Here is a 16,590-nt window from a genome sequence, read left to right on the forward strand (position 1 = left end):
GGATAGGGGGACAAAGGAGTTCTTAAAACCTTTCATCCTGCACTTGAGGATTCTAAAGCGTTAATGCCTGAGGGGAGAAGCTGGTACTCAGGGTGGACGACATTGGTGTGGTCGGAAATGTATTAATTCAGGATTTCAGCTGTACACCAAGGTTCCCAGGCATTGCAGCCTGGTTCGCAAACCAGGCTACTATGCCATTGAAAATTATGCTATCAACTACAGCATGGTAGAAGAGAAGAAACGCTTTCTGGTTAACACCAAAGGGGCCTCAATCTGCAGAAAAAGTCCAATCCCGTTTGAACCCTACAGCAGACATTATCTACCCGAAGTGGTGCACAGGGTGAATAGGACTGGTGAGCTAACGCACCCCTGAGGGGTGCAGTGCATCAAACAGGTTCCTGTTCACCGTGACCTGTTGGGTGTAAGAACCATTATTTCTATTGGGTCAGAAATGAATGGTACCGCTTGATAATGAATGAGTTGACATTCATCTGCTGCAGTGTCTTCAGGAGAACATGACGTTGCAAAGTATCAAAAGCTGAACTGAAATCCACAGACAAAAGTGTAGCATAGGTCCTGGGCTTCTCTAGATGTTTAGTCACTAGGTGGACCGTGCTGTTGATTGCATCATCAATTTGTTGCTGTCAGTAAATTAATATCAGCTGATATAAGCTGAACTGTCCCTTTAAACACTGAGCATCAATTTTTGTTAATTCTCAGTTATAATGATATAAATATACTCCAATAAAAATCACAGTAATAATTATCATCATCATCATCATCAGCATCATTACAAAAGTTTTTTCCGTCTTTGGTTTTTTGAACCACCTCCTGATTTTATTCATAACTGCTGAAATAATCTCTGCGTTTCTGTCTTTACTCTCTGACTCTCTGAGATTTTACCTGTACAGGTAGACTGGACGTGGGTGGGGCTTCACACAGTTCTGACCATATGTCTCTTTGTGCTTCTAATGTGACACCTGATCCAGGTACAGGTACAGGTACACAGTGTTCCTGTCAGGGAAAACATGTGAACTACTGCCCTCATCAATAACTGATAATCACATATGAATTACTGATGATCCCAGATCAATAAATGAAAATCAAACATCAATAACTGATAATTGCTGATCAATAACTGATCATCACACATCAATAATTGATAATCACACATGACTAACCGATTTTCACTCATCAATAACTGATAATTGCTGATCAATAACTGATCACCACACATCAATAACTGACAATCACTGATCTATAACTGATGATCATGAATCAAACTGATTCATCAGGTGAAAAACTGAAGTTAAGTACTGTTTTGTGTTAAATACTTTCACTACATTAAACTCAGAGTTGAATGAACTGAGGATCTGCTGCTGACTGCGACCAGACGTGGTTTGAATCTGTGCTTCACTGTACGGACTGAAGGGGGCGCCGACGCGCCTCTACGTCTCTAACTAACTTCCGTTAGAGAAGAAGAAGAAGAAGCCCCGGAAGCAGGCGATAGTAGCAGCCAGCGTTAGCATCAGCTGTTCGGCAGGAAAAAAATCAGTCAGGTGTTGTTATTCTGAGATTCTGATGTTTAGAACTACACACCTTAAAACTGCTGTGGAACTACACCTGCCAGTTGCTAATAGGAGAGGAAACACACTGACGGTAATATTAAAAAGCTAACTGCTAACTGTTACCGGTGTTTTGTCAAAATCTGTTTCCTTCCGAACTCTGAGACTTTAAACACCTGAGCACAGAGTTATCCCCACCTGTCACCTGCCACATGTACCTTACACTTAACGCACAGTACACCTTTTATACGGCGCAAAGAAACATTAAAAAGAAAGGGAACGGATTTTATTACAACACCTGTTACAGCTGCTGCTAGCTAACGGCGCCAGAGAGATGCGAACAGTTTTTATTTTGACAGTTTAACAGATTAAGTGTAAAGTGTTAGGATGGTTAGTCTGAAGCTATCTGATGCTAACTGAAACAAACTGTCTGATAAACTCTGAACTGCACTTTAATAATTTATAATCTGAAGAGTCGGTCTGAGGTTACAGTGATTTAATGCTGTGTGATTAGTCTCTCATTAACCCTGTCTGTCTCTGTTTCCTGTCCTCAGGGTCTGCAGAGTTCTCAGGGTCTTCAGAGTCCTCAGTGTCTCTGATGATATGAGCAGCTCTGTAAGTTGAATTCTTTTTCTCGCTTGCAGTTTGTAGTTTGATCTGCATCAGCTGAACATGTTTCATCACTTCATTTGTTCATCACTTCATTACTTCATCTGAATTGAATAATCTGTGATCTTTATCTAACCTTCAGTAAAGATCTCAGATCAGTGAACCAACATTAAAAGTTTAAACATCAGAGATGATGGGTCTTATCAATACTTCCCATCAGTCCAGTGCTTCATCAATAATCTTATGAGTTCTTTTTATTACTGTGCAAAGAAAACTCAAAAAAAATCTAGAAACAGGATTTATTAAAATGTATTTATAATTTTTATATAGAGCTAAATCAATTAGTTGATTAATTGATTAGTCAATCGACCCAAATTAATCAGCTACTATTCTAGCAATTGATTAATTGTCTGATTTGGTTCCATCTTCCTAAATGTTTTTTTGTTTTACGATAAACTGAAAATAAGACATCTTAAGATTTTTTACAACTTTCAAAACAAATCATCAGTTAATCAAGACAATCTGCAGGTTAATCAATAACGAGAACAAAATGTTATTTCTAGAGCATCACCAGTAATATGTACAGACACAATCCCAAAATGACCAGAAGAATATTTGCCTGGAAACATGTGACACTAACCTGTGTTTGTCTACAATTACCTGAGAGTCTAATAAGCTGTGGTTTCTTTCTGAACTGGAGGAAACTTCTCAACAGCTGTTTCACATGAGTTGCTGTGATCAAGGTTTTACAAGATGCACAGTAACCAGGGTAGTAAGCAACTAACCCTCTTCTTCATTACTTATCATTTTCTCAGTCAATTATATAATGTGTCCAAGGTGAACAAGGATGGAGATGATGCCGTCTGTACGAAAGTAACTAATGCTGAAGTCATTTTTTCACTCTGCTGATCTCAGTCCTGTGTGACATTTATTATATTACATTACAATAGTAATCTGTTAAATACCTGCAGATCTGACCTGAGATCAGTTGTACATTTCTCTGACAGTTCAAGCTTTTCACTGAGGGACTGACATCATCACATTAATCATTATGACTAACTGTCTCTGCATTTAATGGTAGACAGGTGACTGGTCTGTGTCATCTCTGTGAAGGTGAAATAGAATAATCACCAGTGTGCAAGAGATTTAAAATAAATGAGGATTATGGATTATAGATTTGATTTTAAATATTTTATCTATTTATAAACAGTGTTACAAGTAAAGTGTTGATCAGGCTGGTGCGTTTTATCACACAAACCCTTAATTATACATAAATCACCAGTTTACCAAGTAGCCCATCGATTGTCATGGAATCCCCTTCAGTTATGTATTGATTTTGAATTGATTATTGCAGCTGGTGATTATTCAAGAGAGATGATAAGATTAAACTTTATTGATTCCCAACAGGGGAAATTTGCTTGTTACAGCAGCTCAAAGGTAGAGGAAAAAAGAGTTGAGTGGGTGATAAATAAAAACTATATACACTTACCACATGAACAGATATGATCTGCTGGTAATACGCTTGGATATTGCACTGGAAATTAGGTAATTGCACAAAAAGGGAAAAAAAATGGTAAAAAGTGTTATTGCACAAGGGTGAAACATAAAATAAATATGATGATAAATAAATGAGAAAATGATAAATAAAGTAAGCCTAACCCTAACCCTAACCCTAAGTAGCTGTGGTTTTATAAGTAGTGGGTGATGGTGAAAGACACAACAACAATGCCACAGTGTGCTGCTGTTAAAAAGTCTGACTGCCATCGCTAGCGCTCCTTACAATGTGGGTGTAGCAGTCTATTGCTGAAGGACCTGTTTAAGGCCCCACAGTCTGATGCAGGGGATGAGAGATGTTGTCTAAGATGGATGACAACTTGGCTAACATCCTCCTCTCATCCACTTCCTCTCTAATCTAGAGGACAGTCCAGGGCAGAGCAAGTCCTCTTAGCCAGTTTATTGAGTCTTTTTTCTGTTTCCGTGCTTCAACCTCCCCAGCAGACCACTGTGTAGAAGACTGCTGATGCCACAACAGTGTAATAAAATATTCTTATCCTGCACCCTCCAAAGGACCTTAGTCTCCTCAGCAGATGGAGATGATTTTGTTCCTTTTTGTACAGGGCATCTGTGTTTTCTTCCTAGTCCAGTTTATTGTTTAGGTGAACACCCCGGTACTTGTACATTCCCTCCATCTTGATATCGATTCCCTGGAAGTTTCACTGGTGTAGTCTGGGGCATCTTCTTGCGGAAGTCTATCACCGTATCCACAGTCCACGCAGCCAGGTGGCAGTCTACTCCCACTCCCTCTAGCTTCCCCCTGAGCAGTGATGGCTGTATTGTTCTGAAGACCCTGGAAAAGTCAAAAACCATGACTCTTGCAGTGCTCCCAGGGTTCTCAAGGTGTGAGAAGGATCTGTGCAGTAGGTAGATGACTGTCTCATCCACCTCAATGCCCAGTTGATAGGCGAATTTCAGGGGGTCCAGCTTTGAGCTCACCTGGGGTCGAAGTCGGTTGAGCACGATCCTTTCCATGGTCTTCATCAAGTGAGAGCTTAAGGCCATCAGTCTGAAGTGGTTGGGCTCCCTGGGGTGCACAGTCTTCACTGGAACCACACAGGATGTTTTCCACAGGACTAGAGCTTTCTCCAGACTAAGAGTCAGATTGAAAATGTGCAGAACTAACATGCACTGTAACTGTTTAACGGATCTGAGCCTTTTTGATTTAATAAGATCAGACTTCTAGACAGATACCTGACCAGTCCTAAATAGTTTGGTGAACATGACTCCAGGTTACCTGATCAGGTGGACGAAGCCCTGCCCACAGCTGTGATGTTATCTCTGTGTGTGTTCAGGCTCAGAGGAAGAGGAGGACCACGGGGAGTCCTCTGGTTTCCAGACCCAGCACCAAGACCAGCAGATCGGCTAACGCTAGGAGGACGGCTAACGCTAATAGAGCAGCTAACAGGACGGCTAGCAGGACAGCTAGTGTAAGCAGGATGCCTGATGGTGACACTGCCCCCCGCACAGAGACCATCGATGTGATGGACAACACTGAGGACAGTCAGTACAGATCAATATTCTTCTCTTATTGATTAGTGTTGTCAGGATGAACCATTAATCAATAATAATACTCGTGATAAAACTGATTCAGATACATTGATACAGAGCCACAGTTCTGATCTGTGATCAGTAATCAATTACACAGTAGAAAATATTTTGAAATAAGTCTGTCCTTGAAACACCAAATAAACTGACCCAGGAGCAGCCTTAAAGTGATGTTCACAGAAATAAACTTTTATTTACTTGCTCACATAATCAATAACTGATGTATATGTGTTCAGATAATAAATAACTGATGTGTTCAGGTGTGGAGGAGGTGGTGGATCTGACCTGTGAAGGATCAGAAGCTGCTGTGGTTGACCTCACAAACAACGACTCAGTACTGGTAATATCATATATAACGTGTATATATGTGTGTGTATATATGTGTATGTATGTGTGTGTATATATGTATACGTATATGTATGTTGGTTAGTTAGTCAGTCAATCAGTATCTGTGTGTTCAGAGTTTAACAGTTTATGTTGTTGATGTAAAAACTGATTCTTCTTCTCCTGTTTCTGCTGCTGCTGTGATCCAGCTGGTGGACGAAGGTAAAACCTGTTTCAGACGACATGTTGTTATAAAGTTTATTTAAAGGGACAGTCCAACATCTGTCTGGGTGTCCTCCATCAGGTCCTCAGAACAGGCGAGTCCCAACAGGTGAGAGTTACATCGTCAGCAGTGATGAAGACGAGGACACACCCCCTGTCCTCAAGGCAGCCATGGTGTCCTCTGTACACACCTCCAGGTATTAGACTGATCCCACTCCCCTGCACACACTTCCAGGTATTACTGTTCCATCATAACATTATCTTTATATCAGAACCAGGTATTAGAGCCCAGTATTCTTCCACTAGTTTTGGGATCAGTCTGTTGTTACGGTAGAATGAGTAGAGTGTAAACTAACAGTAGACTCAGTAGAGTCCCCCTCTCTGTGTTTCAGGTCGACTCCGGGGATGGTCAGCTGTCCCGTCTGTCTGGACTCATATTCTGAGGTGAGACTAGCACACTTGATACACATCTGGAGAGCAGTTAGAGTCCTGCGCTCAACTTGGCTGGTTTGGACATAAGGTAGAATCCTGTGCTCTGATTGGCTGTTATTTCCTCCACAGATCATCGACAGCGGCCGATTGGTTGTTTCCACTAAATGTGGTCACGTGTTCTGCAGTCAGTGTCTAAGAGACGCTTTGACATCATCACACACCTGTCCTACCTGCAGGAAGAGACTCACCCACCGCCAGTACCATCCCCTCTACATCTGACATCACTTTGACATTACCACAAACCTTAACTGCTGTTGGACGACATATTTCCAGTAACATCATCAGATGTTTTTCGCTGCTCAAACTTTTTTATTATTTCAGGTTTTTTTTTTTTTTTTTTAAATCAGAAACATGAAACCTTGAGTCAGAGTTGATTGATTATTGCTTGATAATTGATATGTTTTCGTTCTTCAGTTTTCAACTCAGACTTGTGTTTACGTCTCTGATCGTCTCTTTAAATGTTAATTTTCTCATGCAATTCCTTCATGTGTAAAAGTAGAAATAAATTCTATTGATTTCTGTGAAAACAGTTTGTGTTTTATAGTTTTGATTCCGGTTGAAATGTCATCAGAAGAACCAATCATGGTTCACACATGTAACGTCTGATTTATATAACGCTGTAACACACAGCCAGTCCAATACATCTGAGCTCTGGTTTACACAGCAGATTACCGGGTAAACCAGTACTGGAAGAAGTGCTCAGATCTTCTACTAGTAAAAGTACTAATACCACAGAGTAGAAATACTCTTACAAGTAAAAGTCCTTCATTTAAAACTTTACTGAAGGTTCGTCATCAAAATAAACTTGAAATATCAAAAGTAAAAGAATTTGTTATGCAGATTAATGTATATTACTGGATTATAATCATTGATGCACTCATCACTTTAATGTTGTAGCTGGTGAAGGTGCAGCTGCTTTAATGACTTTATACTAATACTTTATACTAATACATCATTTATTTACAACTATATTTTTATTAATCATCTGAATCTGAAACCAGTAACTGCAGCTACCATATATAATGCAGTGCAGCAAACAGTACAATATATTGGAGTACAAGAAGAAAGTAGCAGAAAATGGAAATACTGAATTAATGCCCAAGTACCTCAACAGTGTGGTAAAGAACAGTGTTGAGGTACTTAGTTCCTTCGCTCTGTTGGACTCAAGTAGAAGCAGTGAGGAGGAGCTGCAGGTGGACTGAAATCTGTTCAGAGTATCTCAACTGTCTTTCTGTGTGAAATTTAAAAACTTAAGGCCCTGTTCAGACATGGCATTGACATGCTTTGAGGGTGATCTGATCGCAAGTGAACAGCTCTAAGTACAGGTGCAAATGCACCCAAGGAACATCGAGGAAACATTGAGATCTGATTGCTCAGACCGCATTTGGAGGTGGTCTGGGACACATATGGCCACATATGTTTAGCAGTGTGTATGTGAATGTGTCCTGGGCCACATTAAAGGACCACCTACTCAACTGACATCCTCTGCGTAAGCAGATGTACGTATTCATTCGTATACACATACAAGTCGTACAAATCTCGTAAACTGGCTTTGTCCACGACGTCTGAAATTTTCTAGAAGCCCATAGATAGATATTTTAAGTGTGTCAAACTAGAGTGATATATTGGTCAGCTGATAAAATCGGCCAGTATTGACTTATCACAGATACATTGGTATCAGTGTGTATGTTGTCCAATATGCGCCGATATGAAAACCTTTTTTTTTACATAACATAATGCAGAAAAAGATGCTTTGGGTAATTTATAAATTGTGTCGTTGCATAGTTTGTCCAACAGAGCGCGCTCCGACTCCACTGTATACAATACTCTCAGCACTGTCCGCAGCACATGTTGCAGAATAGCGACACAGTTGAGCAGACGGTGGTGCTGAGTCAGGGGGTGTCTTCCCGGTTAACTAGTTGTTAAATAGTTTACTAGTTTGTGAATTACATGGCTTGAAAGTTAATAATCAATGACCAGTGTAACCAGTATTACCCTAACACACACACACACACACACACATATATTTAAATATCAGCTGACGTATCGATTAATTTATTTTTTTTGTGACTGATCGGGCTCTAGGTCCTACATCTAGAACATGCCATGGAGAAGACCCACTCTGCATTGTTTTTTTATTTCTTCTTCTAATTTCCGGAAGACGAGGCACAGGAAGTGCATTGCTGCCTCCCGCCGGTTAAAATTAACGACACATTTGGTCTTTGGAAATAGAAACGATTTAATTGTTTATTTGCATATAGAGCGCGGAGGTGACGTCTGATCACAAGTCGTCACTAATGCCACGTGTGAACCGACGTCTTTACAGCGATCCACCTGTGATCGGATCGACTGAGACGCATGTTAATCCGGGTCTGAACAGGGCCTTATTTCCCACAGAAGTAACAAAGTTCTTTCTCTGAAAACAACTAACAGTCTTATAGGATTTGATAAGTAATCAATAGTTAGATTAGTCAGATGGAGATTGTTTGTAGTTTAAAAAGCGATCATCATATGAGGAAGTCAAAATGTGTTTACATGTATCAGTGATTAAAAAATATAGAAATTTATAATAAAACACTCTGAAAGAGGCTGCGATGTGTATTTCTACACTGTGGTACTGGTACTTTTACTGTAGTAAAGTACCTGAATATTTCATCTACCACTGCTGCTGTTCAGTTTGTTTTCATGTTGAGCTTCATCTTGTGACTCTGACTCACTGCAGACTTACGGGTCACAAGACTGATGACTCACTGTCACCTGACCCAAACACTGCTGCTGATTGGCTGCTGAGTGACGTAAACTTCTGGAAATATAGAGCTAAAAAAAAAAAGAAAAGAGTTCATATGTCCAAAAATAAACTAAAAATTACAGCTCATAGATCAGTGAATTACAGTCAGTGAAATGATCTGAAGCGTTTACATGCGAGAACAAGGCAGAAACAAAAATAAAAACACAAATGCGCAGTCAACAGGAGGATTAATGTAAGAAGCTCGTGTGCAGGAGCAATAAATGACTACAAAGAGTAAAGAAAAGTGAAGATGTATGTTCATGTTATTTCACTCAATCTCAGGTTTTAAAAGTATTTCAGGTCTTCAGTGATTTCTTGTGTAATTCTGTTTAATGAAATTGAAGAGCTGAGTATCATTAAACAGGGTTAGTTTTTGTTCCTAAAGATACATTTTATTTATTTTACACAAAATTAAAAGTCAGCAGCAAAAGAAAAATAAAAAAACAGACACAGAGAACAGAAAAATAACTTAGAAAAAACAGAATGCTATAAACTTTGTGAAAATTAGCATGAAAAACTAAAATAAGACATTTCAAATACAATATAGACCATGAAAAAATAGTACGAGTATGGACACAAAAAATATCACAAATGAAGTGATAAAATGAGAAAAAGATTAAAAAGATAAAATCCCAGTTTGTTTAAACAATTTAAAATATCACCATTAAATCACAAAACCTGTTAATATTCAGTTATATAATAACATTAATAATAATAATATTAATAATATCTGATGCCAGTGACACATTTATTGGTGGAGATCATCCATGTATAAGTCACAGTGTGTTAGAAACTTTAACACCTGGAAATTATGTTAAAAACAACATTATTAACAAACAAGGTGAAAGAGGTTTCCTTCAAAATAGGGTTAGGATTAGGGTTAGGTTAAAACCAATATTTGTTTATGAAAATAGTTGCTTTGTTGACTAACTAATTGATTAATTGATTAATGGTAATCTCTTAAAGGATAATGACTTTGTTCACAGAAGAAATTAAATGGTGGACTTCAAAGATAAACTTGTGACATTTTATATATTGTGGATCCTCTTTTGATTTTTAGGAAGTATCACCCACACCAGCAAGTCAAACCACAAACTTAATTTCAGTGTTTATAATGCCACTTTTAGTTTATATCAGGACACCCTGAAACTGAGTCAGAACAACAGGTCATATAAACTGTATCATATAAAAACCCTCAAACACAATAACAAAATGTATGACTTATTTTTATATCAGCCTTAGCAGATAGCATACATCCCGTTTCCCCGTGTCTTTAATGTAAATTCTACTTTATCCATTAGACTATATTAAAAAAATTATTATGTTTTTTTTTGTTTGTTGAATTGATAGTTTAATGAATCGAAAAGTTTATTGTGACAACAGCATGACAGAGCTAGATTTAGTGAACTCTGATAAAGTGTTAGAACTCTATTAAACTTGTCTGTTTACATGTCAGGCTCTATGGAAACACATTATATTTAGATGTTTAATCCTAAAACTTTACATATAAATGTTTAATATCATTCAAAGATTTAAACATGAGTAGTTAGCCATCTTGTCTCAATACGGTGATTCAGCGGTATTGTTTCTCATTCTGAACTTTATACAGAATCAATCTGATTGGTCCACAGACAGCGGGGAAATCCCCTCATTGGAATGTGCTTAGTCATTCCTCGGCTTCTCATTGGTCGACTGGGCGGGGCTCCGTGAGGACAACCAATTAGGGGCTTTGTCAATATTTACGTCTCCAGACAACTGTGACGTTTGTTGCGGAAGTAAACATAAACTAAACTGAGAGGATTTACCGCTGCGTCACAAAGTTTCTCACTTTGTTTCAGAGCCTGTAAAAGTGTGCGATTTCTTCCCGGAGTCTAGTTCATTGTGAGCGGTCAGCGCAGAGTCCGAGTGTTCAGTGTTTGGCTTAGTTTGGTCCGGTTCGGAGTTTTGTAAAAGTGTGTGTTTTCAGCTCGGGATTTGGTTCGGTTTGGTCCGGTCCAGAGTGTGTAGTGTACCTAGTTCCCACAGCAGGATGTCAGTGACGGTGAAGGCCTACCTGTTGGGAAAAGATGAGTCGGTGAAAGAGATCCGGAGGTTCGCGGTGGATCAGGATGTTTCCTGCAGCTTCGAGTACCTGAGCAGGAAAACCGCAGGAGTCTTTAATAACCTGAAAAACAACGGGTTTAACATGTATTACAGAGGTAAGATATTTAAATTATTATATAACAATAATCTGAAAGACAACAAGGGTGAAGACGGACCAACATGTGAGTGTGTTCAGGGCAGAAACAGTATTAGATTTATTTTCTTTACTCTGGTCAGTAAAATTAAACTGACTCCTCTGGACAAAAAGGATTTAAATTTTATATAATGCTATATATATATATATACTAAAGTCATCATCACATGTTGGTGTACAAATATTATAAAACTATATAATAGCTCTAACATCATGCTATTATTGTAATGATCTAGAATAATAATTATCTTTTTATCTTAATTTAAATTTCTCCTAAAACACATTGTAGAATTAGATTCTCATGAATTGCTCTGATTTTGTTTTTAAATGACATTTTATTTACGAAATTATCCTTTATTATAGTCTGTTTATGTACATATTCACAATACACTGTATATTTCTTTGTTTGATGTTTTCTGTAAAGGACTTTTAAACTTTTTTGGAAGGTACGACAAACTTATTATCGTTATGAATATTAAACAGAATAATCCGGATATTTTAGACAGACTAAAGTATTTCTTTATTATATTGGAGTGGAGAGGATACTGTATAATGATGATGATGATTATGATTCAGATGAAGATGGAGACCTGGTGGCGTTTTCCTCTGATGATGAACTGATGATGGGTCTGGCCTGTATGAAGGACGACACCTTCCGCCTCTTCATCAAAGGTACATGATCCACACACCTGAAACTCACCTGGACCTCACCTTCCTTCATGTTCATGTCTGTTTGAGTTAAAGATGTCTTGGATGTTCAGGATTATTACACTTTTACTTGCTTATGTACAACATATATGATATATTATTTATTATTATTATTATATACAGAATTTAAGTGTTTTCACTCTATTCCCAACGCCAATTTTAAGTCAGTGCTTTTTATTTATCTGCAGTGAAAATTAAAAGCGGTAATACAATTGTGTGTTTAAATTCCCTTCTTTTATTTTGAAAGTCATATAATGAAGAATTTTTATTCAAGAAAAATTGTGATATTGTGTTTTTATAAATAGAAGGTCACACAAACAAGTAAACAGGAAAATATTGTTTTCCTTGAAATATTCTGACTTTTTTGGTGAATATCAGATGGTGCTCGGTCGTATCGGATGAATATTATTAATTATAGATAACAATAGTATTATTATTATTTTTTATCACCAGTTAATATTCTGGTTTAATCTAGAAAATAAAAAACAAACTGCACTTTTTCTGTTTGTTTCTAATAAAGTTTTATTGAACTCTTCTAGAGAAGAAGGAGCACCGTCGGGACTTTCCTCTCCACGCCTTCCCCCCCTTCACCTTCGGCCCCCCTCTTCCTACTCCACCTGGAGCTCCTCAGCCCCCGACCCCTCACCTGGCCCCATCCCCCGCTCTGCACCCTAACGTTACCTGTGACGGCTGTGATGGTCCGGTGTTGGGAACTCGCTTCAAGTGTTCGGTTTGTCCGAACTATGACCTGTGCTCCACCTGCCAAGCCCGAGGGATGCACACTGAGCACGCTCTTCTGCCCATCTGGCACCCGTTGCAGGTGAGGGGCATCATGGGAAGGAAAAGGGCAGGGGGGGCAACAGTAACCACCAGAGGGCAGCAGCTGATATTATGATTTTAAATAATAGCAGCTGCTACAAACACAGTTAATCACAGTATTAATATAAAAATTTACATATTTTGAATATTATCTATCTCTTTTGGACATTAATTAAATTTGTTTATCAACTTCAGTTATGTACAGCTTCAGACACAAACACAGCAAACTGAGACTTTATCTCCTCGGTCTGTGAGCTTCTACCGACATTTAATTTTGTCTGTTTTTACTGTAATATTAACTTTAAATCAAAAAATCGAGAATCAAGTCAAACAGAAAACAAGGTCAATTCATAATAAAAACCTGCTATCCAGTCTGACTTCCTGCACAGATTTTTCAAATTAAAAGCCTTGCAGCAGCTGTCCAGCTACAGTAGTGACGTCATGATGGGGACATGTTTTCTAAAAATCAGTGTGAGCAAATGAGAGGAAATAAAAACATTCAAACTGTCACAGCCCTGAAACTGTAGAATTGATCACTGTTCATCCAGACTGCTGAGTCTCTAACAGGTGATCTCACCTCCGGTGACCTCATTTTACCTCATAGTACCACTTTTATTCAGCCCTGTTCTGTGACTGCCAGGAGATGATGTTTTCTAGTGTAAATATACTTCTCCGTCTGTCAACAGTGGTTTCCTCGGGGGAAGTGGATGAAGAGGATGAGACACTGCATGTGGAACCAGAACCTGAACCTGAACCAGACTCAGACCAACAATCATGACCAGGAACAGGAACAGGACCAGGACCAGGACCAGGCTGGATCCTCCAGACCTGCAGCTGACTCTGGTCAGTGTCAGGAACTGTGATCTGTCTAATCTGATTGTACTTAACCATCTAATCAATAATCAATAACTTAATGTTGTGACTGATGACCTCTGAACTCTGTTCACTAATGACATCATCAGTGACCTCTGATGTCTGTCCACAGCCTCCCAAGCCAACGTGGACTTCCTGAAGAACATTGGGGAAGGCGTGGCAGCCATGCTGAGCCCGCTGGGTGAGTGATAACACTGTTCACAACTGAGATTGATGAAGCATTCTGATTGGCTGTCACTCAGGAAGTGATGGTGCCCTTTCCAAAGTAACAGCGCAGTTTTAAGGAGTGTTACTCCATTAATCTGTTTTAGTCAGTTTAATGAGTACTACTTTACTATTTTAAATCCAGTTTGTTTTGTATTCAGAAACATAATTAGTTTTATTTTAATTATTTAAATTAAGACAGGAAATTATTCTGCTGCTTGTCACATGACAATAAGATGAAACTGAAATAGATATAAACAGGTTTTACAGACTAAACAGTTAATTGGGAAAATAACTGATTATTGATAATGACATTAAATGTTATTCGTTACCTGGCCTCAAACAGGAAGTGATGTCATGTGCAGGTATCGATGTGGACATCGATGTGGAGCATGAGGGGCAGAGGACAAAGGTGACCCCTCCCTGTCAGAGCGGGGGGGTGGAGGCCGACGTGGAGATGGATGGAGGCGGCAGTGAGGGTGGAGCCAGCGAGGGCTCAAAGGTCAGCTCATCTTCATCATCATCACCATCATCAGAAACAGCTGAGGTACGGGCCGGGTTGGACTAACGTGAGGGGCCGCGGGGCACAGACATGTTGTTAACTGAATAAATGATCAGTTGATTAATCCATTACATAAAATTAATTGGCAACAACTTTGACAATTGACAAATTATTTATGTCATTTTTTTTAATTTTTTAATATAAAAAATATAATATTCACCTGCTCCAGCTTCTTTAATATGAATCTTTGCTTGTTTCTCAGTTTTCTGCAACAGTAAACTCAACATGTTTGACATAAATATAAAACTTCTAAAAATACCAGACTCAATGTGTGAACATCAGTGCAGAGAAGTAGAGCGATGCACAGCAGAGTCACCGAGCTGGATCCAAACAGAAAGGAGTCTGTACGACCTTCTGGTGATTTCCGTTAACTGTTCAGATCAAAGTGTTTTACAGTCAGTTCACACAGGAAAACTCTCTGAGAGGAATTCATACCTGAAATTAAGAGTGAAAAGAAATTAAACATAACAATAATAATAATAATAATTATTATTATTATTATTATTAATTATTATTATTATTATTATTATTATTATTATCATAATCTAACTGGAAATGGAGAAATCTCTGTCTGTCCAACCGCTCACCCGATTGACTTAGTGATTTCATGGGTTATACTGAGGTGTTTTTTTTTTTCTTTCCCTCCAATATTTTTTCAACCTTAATTCATGTAAATGGGATAGACAAAATATTAGGAACATCTCTCAGTATAACCCAGTACAGTTGGACAGCAGCACAAATTACAGGTTCCAAAATGACCATTAAGATCAACATCCTCTTTCAAACAGATTCAATAAAAACTGATCATTATTATCCTCCTGAAGGAGGGTTTATTGCAGCTGTGTTGTATCAAACTGCATTAGTTTTATCTAGATGCACCTCATCAGTTGGCAAGTGAGTATGTGTCACAGCAATGCTTTCGAATTTGTGGTCCAGCATTTTCTGATCAGGTATCTAACAAACAGGGTCCATTATTATAATAATTATTATTAATGTCATAACAAAGCAGTGGAAATTAGATGATGATGATGATGATGATGATAGAATACCATGGAAACACAGGTTTTTGTTCAGAGATAATCCTGTGAACTCAAATTAGCCAGGTGTGAACATGACCCAGGTCTACCTGCGACTAAAATAACCAGTATGTAACCAGACTGTGACTGTGTGGTCTTCAGGTGAGCAGAGAATCTGATGAAGAGTGGACTCACCTGAGCTCCAGAGAGGTCGATCCCTCGACTGGAGAACTGCAATCCCTCCAGCCCAGGGACCAGGACCAGGACCAGGACCAGGACCAGGACCAGGACCCCCCCTCAGGAGGACACCAGGGGCTTCCGGGGGACCAGCAGGGTCCAACAGGTCTGAGGGAGGCAGCTCTGTACCCCCACCTGCCTCAAGGTAAGACCACATCCTGCACCTGAGTCTGAGCTGTTTGAGACTTTATGATGTCCCTGCTGACTTCTCCTGTCCCCCCCCCCCCAGAGGCAGACCCCCACCTGGTGGAGTCCCTGTCCCTCATGCTGTCTATGGGTTTCACTGATGAGGGGGGGTGGTTGACTCGACTCCTTCAGGCCAAAAACTTCGACATCGGAGCCGCACTCGATGCCATTCAGTACGCCAAACAGCCCCGCCCACACCAGCCCTGATGATGTCATCACTGACATCATCACCTAAACTAAACCAGTGACATAACCAGAGATCATTTATACTGTTTCCTTTTAAACTGAGACTATCTGTCACCTTATTGTTTTCATTAATCAGTTCTTTCAATCAATACTTTAACCCATCGATTAGTGTTTGTACTGCTTAATTATCTTTATTAGTCACTGACATGTTTCTGTTTTCTGTTAATCTGAACAATAAAGACATGAAGAACTGAACAGCTGTAATTTTCTTAAACTCAACGTTGAACTGATGCGCAGTCGTCTGTGTTATTGATCAGTTCTAAAGTAATCAGATCAATAAATGAAATGATGAAATATTTCATCATTTCAACTAGAACTGAATCTGTGTTTCCTCAGGTCCACAGTGTCATAACATTACATCATACAGAGATTAAACGATTACTCAACAGGAAATTAATCAG

The 16,590-nt window shown here is 39.0% G+C and overlaps 2 protein-coding genes across 3 annotated transcripts; both read left to right on the plus strand.

Moving 5' to 3' along the window:
• Positions 1 to 1,448: 1,448 nt before the first annotated feature.
• On the plus strand, positions 1,449 to 6,843 carry rnf4 (ring finger protein 4). The gene is made up of 8 exons (XM_040119149.1): positions 1,449 to 1,659; positions 2,120 to 2,180; positions 5,024 to 5,231; positions 5,537 to 5,616; positions 5,810 to 5,822; positions 5,905 to 6,019; positions 6,215 to 6,266; positions 6,384 to 6,843. Exons 2-8 carry the CDS (start codon positions 2,169 to 2,171, stop codon positions 6,531 to 6,533), a joined length of 630 nt encoding a protein of 209 aa, XP_039975083.1. The 5' UTR covers positions 1,449 to 1,659; positions 2,120 to 2,168; the 3' UTR covers positions 6,534 to 6,843.
• Positions 6,844 to 10,866: 4,023 nt separating this feature from the next.
• Positions 10,867 to 16,384, plus strand: sqstm1 (sequestosome 1). 2 transcript variants are annotated; one of them, XM_040119758.1, is made up of 8 exons: positions 10,867 to 11,300; positions 11,915 to 12,010; positions 12,586 to 12,866; positions 13,552 to 13,708; positions 13,851 to 13,919; positions 14,308 to 14,489; positions 15,683 to 15,902; positions 15,987 to 16,384. In XM_040119758.1, the coding sequence occupies exons 1-8, from the start codon at positions 11,132 to 11,134 to the stop codon at positions 16,148 to 16,150; spliced, it is 1,338 nt and encodes a 445-aa protein (XP_039975692.1). In that variant the 5' UTR covers positions 10,867 to 11,131; the 3' UTR covers positions 16,151 to 16,384. The 2 variants fall into 2 exon arrangements, with proteins under 2 accessions (XP_039975692.1, XP_039975693.1); XM_040119759.1 differs by having other exon boundaries at positions 14,308 to 14,444.
• The last annotated feature ends 206 nt before the right edge of the window (positions 16,385 to 16,590 follow it).

The sequence above is a fragment of the Xiphias gladius genome, chromosome 23, assembly GCF_016859285.1.
Source record: "Xiphias gladius isolate SHS-SW01 ecotype Sanya breed wild chromosome 23, ASM1685928v1, whole genome shotgun sequence".
Taxonomy (NCBI): domain Eukaryota; kingdom Metazoa; phylum Chordata; class Actinopteri; order Istiophoriformes; family Xiphiidae; genus Xiphias; species Xiphias gladius.